Consider the following 13,734-nt stretch of genomic DNA (forward strand, 5'->3'; position numbering starts at 1 on the left):
TCGATTGTTTCTGGGTCAACAACTTCCTCTTCAGCGTTTCTAACAGCCACTGACTTCAAATTTCTCATCTCTAAGGATATCACCCACTCCAGCCTTATGTTTATTGAAAAACATAGTACCATCTACATTGAGTTTGCTATTGGTTCAATTTCATTTTCAAATGAATCAGTTAAAACCCATATGGTTTTGGTGCCAAAAGAGTGAAGAAAGTGAGTGAGAGAGAGAGGGGGAGAGAGAGAGAGAGAGAGAGAGATTAGACCTTACATAGAGAGGATGAGATTGTGCTACAAGCTAGGTGCTGGTAATTTCGGCCGCTGCATTTACAGAAGTTTTTTGTTTCTCCAAATAATATATGTAAGGGAAAATATTTATAGTGTGATTTGGAAGAGGGTGCTGACGAGTTCAAGTAAAACTCGATCGCAATTATTTGAAAAGAGAATTTGAATTTAAAAACATGATCTAGTAGTTCATTCAATGTAGAATTGGCAATTTGGCAATGACTAAGACTACATTAGGGACTTCAATTAGTAATAATTTTAAATTGAAATAAATTTATAATGGTCAATTTTAAATTCAAAAAGAAGTATAATTTGTTCAATAAATAATAAATAATATTTAACGTCCTAGTTATTAAGTCTAATTAAAACTCTTCTCTAATTAAAACTCTTCTTCAATTTCAATAATGTATTGCTCGTGGGCTTATTCAATATTGCCCATTACATATAATTTAAACTCAATAAAAATTTTCAATATTCCAACTTTAGAATTATTGGGCCGGGTTGTTACATTATACCTGTGATATATTCCTTGAACCTGAAACATATCAACGTTTTTCTCGTAGACATAAAATCCGGAAGTGGGCACAAGAGAATAAATCTTTTGGTGCAACAAGAGCTGGCTTAGTTTTTCCTGCTGATGCTTTGTCAAAGCACAAAGTATCCTCCCTAAATCAAGGTACCAAACCCATGCAACAAGCAAAGCAATCCCAAGAAAAGTAATAATATTTAGTTACTTTTAGGCTCTAGAGAATTGATTTCTATAAGAACTAAGTCCTGAACACAAATACTGGCAGAATCAAGAGCCAATCAAAATTTAAGCTCATCAAAAGCTTTTGTTTATTTCTATTTATCTTCATTAGCTCGCAACCATGTATTCAGATGACAGGACATCAATGTACCAGGGCTCAGCCTCGCGTGTAACTATATTGGCACACCTGTTTGGGATCTTGTCTCTGATTCTCATCCTTGTTTGGTTGTTGCATTATCAGGGGGGGCTGGAATATGATTCTAACGATGCAAATCGAGTTTTCAATGTGAGAACCCGACGATCACTTGAAAGCTATTTGCTTAATTAATTGTTCATCCTATAATTTCGATGAAATTTTGAAACTTACTACTCTCTTTTTTTGGATGCAGGTTCACCCCTTTCTCATGTTTTTTGGTTTTATTTTCATGGCTGGTGAAGGTATCTATATAGTTTATCTGTGGTTTTTAATGGCTGGAAAAATTAAGAAGCTTGCAGAGAAACATTCAAATTACTTACAATAACGTTGTTGTCAATTTTTATCATTCGTACGTACAATGATAACTGTTAAGGTTTCCTTCTTAATTACTTGCGTACGTTGGTGTCATAATGAGCAGGGATGATGGCATTCAACACGGTGGAGGCGGAAAGAAAAGTGCGGAAGTTCATTCACATGACATTTCACCTGATTGCTATATGTCTGGGAATTGTTGGGATAAAGGCTGTTTTCAAGTTCCATGATATGATGAACAATTCGCCGGATGTGTATAGCTTACATTCGTGGATCGGCATCAGCACCTTCACTTTGTTTTGCTTGCAGGTAAACAGCCCACTGTTTGCTTATAATTTGAGTTGAAGTTAAAACTAAAATGGATGAAAATAATCAAGAGCTAGAATTAGTGAACGTTTGCGGCCGTCTAGCTATCTGAATATTTGCTTCTACGTATCCCCAGAAAGCTAGATAGATAGGTCAAATGTGGAGCAGTGTTGCTGATTAATTTGTTAGCTTAATTCCAAACGCTCATTTGCTAAATTAAGTTACTGCGCGCATAACTTTGTGTTGCAGTGGTTGATCGGTTTTGCTTCATTCATGTTTCCACAAGCTTCGGTTCAAACAAGGGCTAGGATTCTTCCATGGCATGTGAGTGGGGGTAGAGCCCTCCTGTACATGGCGATATGCGCTGCCGTCACCGGGCTGATGGAGAAGGCTACTTTCCTTCAACTCCAACACAACCATCAAACCCGTGTTATTAACTTTACAGGACTCTTCATTCTACTCTTCGGCCTATTTGTTGATCTATCGATTGCTTTGGCTCGTTACCGTTTCTAGGACTGATTTATATGCGTGGATTCACATTTTCTTTATTAATTTTAATGCCAGTTATATTGCTATCGAGTTTTGTGATTATTTTTAGTTGTCGTTATGGGTTGATTAATTGATTGAATGGGTTTGGGTTTAGTAAATAATACCCCCATGTTGTGTAAGGCGGGGTAATGTAGTATGTAGAGACATACACATGGCGAGTTTGAGCATGTGTTTTGAGTTGTGATTCAGAAAATGTATCCTTCATTTTGCATAGTGGTGTTTGGATCCTGTCTTTCAAATCCAACAGCAACTCCAAATTCGGGTATTGGCAATCTCGACCGAAGTGTATATATATATATATAGTTTGGGAAAAATATCTAGTAATATTATCAATGACGTCTTGTGTGTGAGGATAGATCTGTCCCGCCATTTAACGAACCAATAACGGACCAATATATCTCCACTCCGTTCATAACTTCATTTTAAAATCCGATGAACATTGTATTTCTTGCAAAAATGGAGGAATTTCTGATAATGTCGATTCATTTTAAAAGCAATACAAAACACTTAATGGCCTTTTGAAGTTTATCAGGAAAGACTTCGGGAATAGGGCCAAATTGGTGCCACCTATACCATTATTTAATTAATCAATTCCTCAAATGGCTAATATTTAATTTGGCTCCTGATGGGTTAGTTGTATTGTTGGTTAATAATCTAACTTGACACTTTTTGTTTCACCTGTAAGGGAATATTCTCAACATGACTTCAAGGCATGAAACCAGTTGTATCAGCAAGTTACCATAAAGCTCAGTTGGAACTCGATCTCTGCTTTATTGTTGTCTTTTCTTTTTAATTATTAGTTTATCAAAATCACCATTGGAACGAACAAAGATCCTCTCTAATTGGCTGATCAAATAGGCCGGATATGCAATTAATTAATTATAAAGATCGCTAGAGTTAGAGGGACGGACAGCCATAATCAAAGCTGTGGCAACGGTGATCACCTCATATTGTATATATGTTTTCCTTTCTTCATGTGGGCCGTAAAAATATTTAATTTCGTCTCCATATGATTTTCTGAGAGTGGTCCCTACAACAGTATTTAACCAACCTCTGTTAAAATGTAATTAATTAGTTATAATGGTACTAGGTCAGTAACCTAGCTTGCAGATATCTTTTTGGTCATCCATCTTATATAAGTAATGTGATGTATAATAGTCGTAAAATGTGTAAGTATCGTACAGTTATTTTAAAACAAAAGTAATGTTCACTATTAAAAAATTAATTTTTTTTTATATAGGTCTGATATTTATTTACTTTTTTCAAAATGATTGTACGATACTTACACACTCACGACTGCAAATATCATTGCTCATTTTATATTAGATAATAAAGGGGCATAGGAACCTATATATGTAGGTACGTACAAATTCAAAAGGCAGTGTAAATCAAGAAATTTCACTGCACGATCGAACTAATTCTTCAAATTTGTGCTTTACGTAAAGAATTAAAGCAGAAGCATCTTTCTTTAAACGTTGGCGTTCAATTTTTCTGTCTTCAGAATGTTAACTTTTGGCATTCAAGCTTTTTTCAATATTCCAGCCAAATACAATGTTCAGTCATAGATGCAATACGTATGTTCCGTCCAACGTGATATTTTTATTGCCCTTCAAAAAGTTGTATGCGGAAACTTTGTTGGGTTCTGGCAATGTTAATTTTGGATACGTAAAACTTGAACTACAAACTTCAAATGTTAGAGCAGGATTTAGTTCCCAAAAGGATACTCCACTTAATTAATTTGTACAAGATTTGGGGGGTTTGGGATTTATTTGAACAAAGCCAGAATTTATGTGATGCCCCCAACCTGCTTGGGATTTTGGCAATAATTGAAACTTTGGAACATGCAATACTGGGTTACATATCCCTCATTCATAACAATTACATCTAATGTACCTAGCATATCTAGCAATATGAATAATTTGCAACCGAAAAAAATATAACAAGGACTTTGAGCAATACATCATGGTACCATGATATAATTTATGAATCTCAAAATATCATAATTTTAACATTCTTACAAAAGTAGGGTCCCAACACGTACATTGATGCTTCATGTCCCAAAAATATTATCCTTCGTTTCCTAAGATCCCCTATGTTAACTATCATGAATAAGGCCGGGTATGTGATCTTGTATTACATGTATCATCATTTAGTCTTCATCAAATACTAAGCAGGGTTGGGGGCATCACATTGGCCAATCACCCTCCACTTGATACCAAAACCGATTGGATTGTTGGAGGAAGTTGGTGAGACCATTGTGCTCCTAACCCTCATTCTTCCAAACTCTCCCTTTCTTTTGCTGCACATTAATGCCAAGTGTTTCACATTCATACCTTCTTTATGCACATGTGAGGATCGTTTTACAAGCACCTACAGAGCACTTAGATTTTAGGAGTTGGATTTAGAAACCAAAAGGCTAATGGTTTCATTTGGAAGAAAAACCAACAGCAGCCTGGTTTCTTTTGGGTTTCAAACACCCTCTGAAAAATCTGAAACCTCCACACCTATCACCCTCCTTTAGTCCTTGTCCATAAGTTAATAATGTAATGCGTTTAAATACGCACACAATGACGATCTGAAAACACCAACCAAAACCACACCGAAAGCATCATTGGATTCCTTCCCATCCACTTTGGCCAAACCGTGCAACACTTAGTTCATTTTCACTTCTTCCTTCCTTAGTTGAAGTCTATAACTACCCCTTACCCTCTGATCTTCATCGCATGACATCTACAAGTGAGTTACTAAGTCTTGAGTGCAAACCTTCATAAGTTATAGAGAAAGGAGTGAAACCAAGAGGCTAGAGTAAATTCCTTGGAGATATAGTTGGTTCTTGAGAGCTCCAAAAGCCATGAATTGGTGAGTAACTCTACCATATATTTTTGTTGGATAAATACATATATATATATATATATATGTTGCCATGACCTTTTTAAGTCCCTTTTCATTTCTTAGCCTATATAAAAAATAAAAATAAAAATTAGAAATAAAATAAAAATAAAGAATAGAATATTAAAAATATATTATGCATGTAAAGGAACATTGTCTAATTAAATCACAAGTTATAAAATTAAGCATAAATTCATGCTATTAATCAATTTAAATCACAACTCGGATTTATGCATCTTAATCATTTTTTCATCTAAAACCAATAATAATGTAATGAAAGAATTAAAATATATTGGTTCTAAATGTATTAAAATATGTAATAACTCAGTTCAATCAGTCCATTAACATGTTAGGTTTTATTCATGGTATGAAAATGAGTTTTGATTGAGCTATAGGAGGTGAGTCTTTGGAAGCATACTTTTGGTTCAGATTTGAAGTCCCTCCTGAATAACTTGTTTTGATATATAATTATACACATGACATGCCTTTGAAATGATGTTATAAGCTTAGCTAATGTCTTATTGTATTGATTGAAGTTTGATATTTAGGAAAAACAGCATGTCATGCTAGGATTATAAATCAATATCTTGGGTTGATCCTCTAGCATATTTTGGTTTACAATTGGATGAAGTTTATCTTATGAACTCTTGGTCTAGTTTCCCGAAGCATCATGTGTTATAAACCTCTAGAAACATATTATCAGCATGATAAGAATCATAATACACGATTTTTTAGAGTATTAAGGGTTCTTATGCTGAAAAGAAGTTAGATACATCATGTTACGTACTCGGTTTGGTGATTGTTTTGGTATTGTCCATCACATAAATGTTAACATGATCCCACATTTCTTGAGTCTAAGTTACTACCATGTTAACAAGATCAGGTCCAATGTTTAGTCATGTGTAAACTTTCGATTATATAAGCATCCATGGAGATTATATGCTAAAAATCACATATAGTGAAAATTAGCAATATACATGCCACGTTGGATTTTACACAGTGGATGTTTGATTCATGAAATTCTAAGGTCATAAATGGACTTAGGACATGGAATATATGCAATTTTTGTAATTTGGTAAAATTTTGGGCCAAAATACAAATAGTAGAAGTTTTGGGCCAAAATAGCAATTTGAAAGTTAGGGAACATATTTGCAAATATTATTTTTGTTATTAAATCCTAGAATTCCATAACTCTAGTATGTATTTTATTTCAGCGGCAACGAGTTGTAGAATTCAAGAAGTTTGTAAGTTAGCTTATAACTTACTCTTAGATAATTTATCTATGATTTTTATATAAACACCACATCCGTGTTATAAATATTATTTTGATCATGAAATGTCACATGATACATTGAGAATTTGGTCTCTTACATTATTACAAACATGACTTGTGTTTTTACTTTTGCATAAAGCATGAAATTTCACTGTTTAGCATGTTACATAAAAATATGTCATTTTTGGTATGAAGCGTACTACATGTTACGAAATGTGCATATTTCATGAAATATTTTTCTCTTGAAATGTGCATATGAGCATAAGTTTGAAAAAAAAAAAATTCTCAACCCAATGCTATGATGGGTAAATATCCTAATGATACTCATCTGTCCACTCTAAAGTGAGTAAAAATAAAATGGAAACCCTTAGGTTGACAAAGAACGTAAATAAGTTTCGAATGGATTCTTTTTAAAGCATTTTGGAGTACATAAAGTCATATATGGCATCTAATGTTGATGGCTACATATGTTATGAAGTATTTAAGATCAATGCATTGAAAGCGATATATGCACAACTCTAATGACGTAGTCTTAACCTAAGTTGTGCTATGGTCATCGACAAGTACTTATAGTGCAAAATGGGGAACTATAATGTTACCATATGTTTATAATGATGGCTTCAAGAACAAGCAATGATACGTTTTAAAAAGATGAGTGAGAAGTGTTGGCTGTAAGAAAATTTGTATCAAAATTTTCTAAAAGATATTGAGGAACCTTGATGAAAGACAAATACAATTTTTTACATATCACGCACATATCTCATGTTTATCATTAGTCATGTATATTTTATCTCCGTGTATATTTTATCTCTGAGATTCCAATGAATCTCATTATGGCAATCACAACTACAATTCCCTCCGAAATGGTAGAAGTTGAAGTTGGAGTACCAGATATTGGCAATCAAGATGTTAATGAACACCTTGGCTATGGATGATTGAGAATGAACCTGGTTACCATGGTACATAAATGATTTAAGTTGTCTTTTATGAATTCCCTTTGAAGTATATCTATAATAAGAAGATGTTATCTCCAACCTACGTTTGAGCTTATGCAATACTATTTGGACCCTCTATTAAGTAAGGCTCTATCTATATTAATTTAAATGTTAGGATGTTTAGCTCATTATGGTGCAAAATTGTTTTAGAAGTCACATTTTTCCACTGCAATTATTACATACTACTAGATGCATGCTATGTTGCATTGCATATTCTATAATGAATGGGGTATGTGATCATAAGTTGTATATTCCGATACACCAAGTCTTCGTTCCATCCCAATCGGAGTTTGGGGACGTCACAACAAAGTGGCAAAATTGTGATACATCATAGCAAAGTCTCCCTTCCATCCCAATCGGAGCTTGAAGATAAAGGAGTGAGGTGTTGAAGCTGATGAGCTCCATTTGGCTCTCCCTTTGGTTTTCCTTGATTCCTTCTTCTTCTTCCATGATTTAAAACCATAATTATGTGTCATTTGGAGGTGAAGATCTACAGATTTCATCTTTGCTTGAAGGCTACGAAGTGAGTGAGGGAATAGTGGAAGGTTTGGAAGAAAGCTCATTAATGAGATTCGGCTAGGGCTAGGCTAATAGTTCCCTATTTGATTGGATTCTAAGGGCACTTTTCTTGCTTCCATTTTGCAAATTTGATTACTCTTTGAAAAACCTTTACTTGAGTTGAGAACCTTCAGAAAATTTCCTTCAAACATTACTCAAATCTTTAGTTTTTCCTTAGGGATACCCGATTGCTTGTTTTTAGGTTATGAGTGGTGTTCAAGTCATTTGAATTGTGGCTAGGGGCTTTGAAATGGTCCCGCTTCTCTCATACACTTTGGGTGATGTGTCTAGATCATATTTTGATAAGATGGGATGTTGGCAATGTGTCAGAGGTAGACAAATCCTGTTTTGCTTTCCAAGGAACACAATCTGTCTAAATGGGGTATCTTAGGTAGTTGCCTCTTGACTCTTTGACTAAGGGGGGCCAAATTTGATTTGGGATTGAGGAAACTTCCTATTATTTACTTGGATCCAACGTCTATTGCTTGGGAAAGATTTCTCATCAACCTTGTAGGTTGGTCTAAATAAGGCTTGTAGTGGCATGTCCCCATGGGCATGTCATGAGTTCTATGATCTTTTGTCCTTTTTTTTTTTACTAGCCACAAATTCACGTATATTTTTTACTAGCCACAAATTCCTACGTGATCAGGTGTTATACTATGTTGGTGGCACATCTTCTTAGTCTACTTTGGACAAAGTAATATGGAGATGAAGTTTGGTTATATTTGGACATGTATTACCCCAAATGGACATGTGGTATATATCTAATATGACCTTATGTGTGTGAGTCATGTCTGTCTTGTGATTTTGTATTGGCTTTTAGTTACTAGGTAGTTGAGGTGTTGTTCTATTAAAGACACATTTACTTATATTATTATGACTAATACAAAGTGAAGGTGAGGTCTGACCATATATAGTATGTGGGATAAGTCATGTTTCAGTTTTGTCCTTGGTTTAATCTCATTTAATTCCACTTAATGTAGAGTTTAAGGACTACACAACTTAGGTGGAGTGCTTGGTGAAATTGATTTATATGGCTGATCAAGTCAGGATAAAATTGAAAGTTTTGTGAAATAAAGAAGTCCGATTAAATCTTCCTTTTAGGCGCCTTCTAGGAAACTTCCTAGGGATGGCATTTTTGTAATTTCCTCCAACTGGATGCCCTAAATTGGAAATCCATTTAGTCTTAGATTTTGGTGATGGGTTGGACTATAAATAGATTTTGGGCCTTAGTGAGTGAGTATTTGGCCTATATGGTTAAGGCTTGGTTGTAGACTTTATTTGGGCCTTGGGCCCATTAGAGTCTTTGGTCTATTTTACTAGATTTCTTCATGGACTTTGGGTTCACTGAGCTTGAACTAATTTACTATAGTTTCTATGGGTTTGATTATGCTAAGCACTCACATTGGGCTAAGGCTCATTAGTTGTTGGACTTTATTGGAGTCTTGGACCCTCCATGGCCTAGGTACTTTAATTAAGCTTTTGGGCTTTAAGAGTCTTTCAACTTATGTCTAAGTGGGTTTCTAATCGGACTATTTGTCTTACCAAATCCTGGGCTCTATTATTATGAGTGGGTTGTTACAAAAATGCATGTTTGATTGTTTTGAGGTAAAATACGTACAATGCCATAATAGTGAAGTCAATACCATGACGTTAAGGGGTGGATTGCAACGCTCGAATGCGTCACTAACGGTGTACATAGTGATGCATATTCATAAGGAGTCTAAGTTCTTATCCACTTGCCACGGAAAGTTCTATCACTGAACGGGTCGCTAACCTTTACATGAGAGGCTTGAAGTGTATATTGATCATAAGGTTAAAGAGGGAAGATTGTTAAGGCATAATGAGATTGTGTGAGATTGAATGTGGCTAAATGTTAATTTACAACTAGATTGTATAACTGAGGAATGTATATATAATTATTAATGTGCCTAAATAAGATGAATGTGGATGTGAATATTATTACATGAATGAAATCCTATGTTTGCAGTATGAAGTTGTTCTTACTAAGTATAAACTCAACTTTCTTTTAAATGTGTGAATGTCCCAGATGATGCATAAAGTGAGGTTTGAGATTTCATACTAGACTTTGCTTAGGGAGAAGAGGCAGTGGCAGTGGCCTAGATTATGTACAGAGGTTTTATTTATATTTTTTTTTAAATCTACGGAGGTTTTATTTAATGCTTTTGGTAGAATGATATTTGAATTTTTTTAATACAAGTTATTGCAGACTTTCTTTTAATTTTATAAAATATTTTTATTTTTATGAACTGAAATCTTTTATACTTGATGTTTTGTTAAAGAAGAAATGTTTTGTTTATAAAGTGAGTAACATTCTTAGGTCTCTATTTTCTAAAATTAACATTATTCATATTGCTAGGGGACTATATCACACTTAAGGACATCTTTTTTTTGTGTTCCAAACTTCCACGTTCACCATTAAAAGATCTAAAGACTATCTAGTCGAGTCCCTCAAATTCCTAATCCAATGGTCTGACAGTGCAATAAACAAAACATAATAAGATATGTTAAGAAAAATATCAAAATTCAATGATTTTTACAAGTTGAAATTAACATGAACTATAAAATTAATTATATATGATAAGCAAAACAAAATGTTATTTACATAAAGTAAATCTAACGCATCAAAACTAGGAAAAACTTAAGATATTAGGGCAGCTAGCTATGACGGTCAGCAAGGAGGAAATGGGCCACATAGCCGACAGCACATTAGGGCTTTTTCAATTAGGGATTTTGGAGTTAGGGATTTGAAAATTTGGGGGTATCCAAGTGATTGGTTCCAATTTCATGCTTCAATGTATCATATGTGCTTAAACGTGAAACCTAAAACAATGTTATTTTCACCTTAAACAATGACATTTCAGGCTCTAACAAATTAGGAATGCTACTCATCATCCTACACCACACACTTTATATATTGTAAAATTATTTTTATTTTTTTTAATTTCAATTTTATTTTATTCTTGTTAAACTAATTGAATTTTTATACTTATCATCCATACACCACATATTGTTTATAAAAAGATGAAAAAATAAAATAAGTGTGGTGTGTGGTGTGTAGTATGTGGAGATGATAAGAAGAATTATTCCTAACAAATATAGGGGTAGACAAAATTTTCAAGTGTAAATCTGACGGAGTCAGAGTTTGCAAAATTTGGAGTTGGAGTCGGAGTTACTCTGACTCCAGTGGTCGGAGTTCGGAGTCTGACCACATTAACTTCAAACTCTGAATTCTGATTTTGTCATACTGTTGCAATTGAATGAACTCTGAATACAATAAGGACATGGATGACTATATAAAGGGTTGGAGGATTAGAAAAGTACTTTGTATCACGGTTACACTACCACTGATTGTTCAGGCACAATACGACAGTAAAGAAGGATATCATTCATGAGAACCAATTTATTCATGTTTGATGTTGTGCTCATATCATCAACCTCATAGTTTCTGAGGGGTTCAAAAAGATTGATGATTCCATTATTAAAGGAACCGTGTGACATATGTGAGAGCTTCCCCCCAATGGCTCTACCAATTTAAGGCAATTGCCAAACAACTTGAGATCTCATCTTTCAGTGTTTTGCAATTGGACATTCCAACTAGATAGAACTCTACATACATGATGTTGGATGTAGCACAGAAGTACCAAACAATATTAGGGCGGATGGAGGTTGAGGATAGGGGCATGAGGTATGTTTTGTTGGAGTCAGTTGGGGGGAGAAAGGGGCTTGGTGCACCGGACATAGTGGATTGGGCCAATGTTAGATATTTTGTTCAATTTTTTAAGTTATTTTATGACATAACTATGTGGATATCTAACACAAAATATTCTACTACAAACATGTACTTCGAGGAGCCCTTGAGGCTTTATAACCACTTGCAACGAAGTTGTGCTAACCGTGTGGGTTTGTTGAATACTGGGTTGAAAAGCGAGCTTGAAGGGCAGAGAGAAGTAGTGTAACAACCCGCTGAAAATTCAATGATAAAATTTATAGAAGCTAGGAATTTCATGAAAACCCTATAAGTTTTTAGGAATCGACTAATCTCATGGGTTTTAGTTTGTCAGCATAGTTAGTGTTACCATTCACTATAATGTCAGAAGAGCGATTTTATTTATTTAATATAGTTAGAAGTGTCAAAATGTGATATCGTCTATGTCATTAGATTTGGTTGATTATTTAGGATTTTATAAAGCAATAATCTCACATTTAGTTTTCGGACAATATGCTTGTTTGAAAACTCATTTTGTTTATTTTCAGGCACTTCGAGGTTGAATTTCGATAAACGAATTGCACAATTAGTTTAGCGTTAATATTTAAGATTTTACAGTACAAAGTTTATTTTTCACTTTCTCGGAATGAATAATTACCTCAGTAGTAGCACCCAGTACAGTGTTTTCAAAATTACAGTATAGAATATCAAAATTAGGTTAGAGAAACTTTATTTGGACACTTGGCAAGATCTTAATCACATTGGTGAATAGTATTAGACACTTGGCACCATGGAGAAACCGTGATATGGTTTGTAAATGAATCAAGGTGTGAAATTATGCCACCAAAACAAAATTCTATTTCATTCAATCATCCAAATTGTACCGAATCAAAGAGGGTTTCAACCTTATCAAAATTCTAAATGGTTGGAATCCAATTAAAAATTCAAAAGTTTGGTTAAAATCAGAACCCTAAACTATTTCCTCAAACCTTAAATTTCACCTCCAAACCCTATTTGATCTGATTTCTAGCATTATGTTTAATCATTTGATTAAATCACTTCTACATATTATTAATTCCTCAAATGCATGTTATGACATCATTATCCAATCCAAACCTTGAAAATTTGATTGGACCAAGAAAAATTATATTTGGGCTTAATAGTACTTCAAGCCCTAACCAAACCATTTTTAAACCCTAAATAAAGCCCACTTGTTTAAGGCTCATTAAGAACCACAAAATTTGACCACCTTGGAGGAGCTTCTAAAGAAAGTTTTCACCCACCCGCAACAAATCAAACTTTTCTCTCAATAGTCTCAAATAGTCCCTTGATATGAGGGAAAAATCTACCTCATCACACCTCTTGCATAAGGCAGCAGCAACAACCCACTCCCCCTCACTATTTTTCACATTTTTGTGACTTAAGCACAATTCATCAAGGTGTCATTTAAGGTCATACTTCACCTTTTAGAAGTCCTTTATGTGTACAGGTCACCAGCCCCCTCACTTATTCACTTTTCACCCCCATTCTTGGAGAGAACCCTTGGGAGCTCTCTCAGCAGATTCTAGAAACTTTTTGCATGCCCTTTTCGAGACCTTTGTAACTATTGTCTCACCATGAGTCCTTCATGAAAATTGTTCCTACTTGAGCCTAGTTTCTATGGTATCTCGTTTGTTTGATTTCATAGTCATTTAATTGGTGAAAAGTTATTTTAACTATGGAAAGGTCAATCTGGACAATAATCTGGATAGTGTGTTATGTTTTAGAGTTTTTGACCAAACTAATGAACAAATCTTGGTCTGAAATTTTTATAGAGTATTTTTAACATGTTTATATGAATTTTTGGTGGAGATTAGTTCCATGATTAAAGCTTTTGATGGAAGATTTTCTCAGATATAAA

At 34.3% G+C, this 13,734-nt stretch overlaps 1 protein-coding gene across 1 annotated transcript; it reads left to right on the plus strand.

Annotated features, from left to right (window-relative positions):
* The first annotated feature begins 1,048 nt into the window (after positions 1-1,048).
* Positions 1,049-2,654, plus strand: LOC122313745 (probable transmembrane ascorbate ferrireductase 3). Its single transcript, XM_043128958.1, has 4 exons — positions 1,049-1,312; positions 1,416-1,464; positions 1,641-1,843; positions 2,090-2,654. Exons 1-4 carry the CDS (start codon positions 1,148-1,150, stop codon positions 2,351-2,353), a joined length of 681 nt encoding a protein of 226 aa, XP_042984892.1. The 5' UTR covers positions 1,049-1,147; the 3' UTR covers positions 2,354-2,654.
* Positions 2,655-13,734: the final 11,080 nt, after the last annotated feature.

The sequence above is a fragment of the Carya illinoinensis genome, chromosome 6 (genome assembly GCF_018687715.1).
Source record: "Carya illinoinensis cultivar Pawnee chromosome 6, C.illinoinensisPawnee_v1, whole genome shotgun sequence".
NCBI classification, from domain to species: Eukaryota; Viridiplantae; Streptophyta; class Magnoliopsida; order Fagales; family Juglandaceae; genus Carya; species Carya illinoinensis.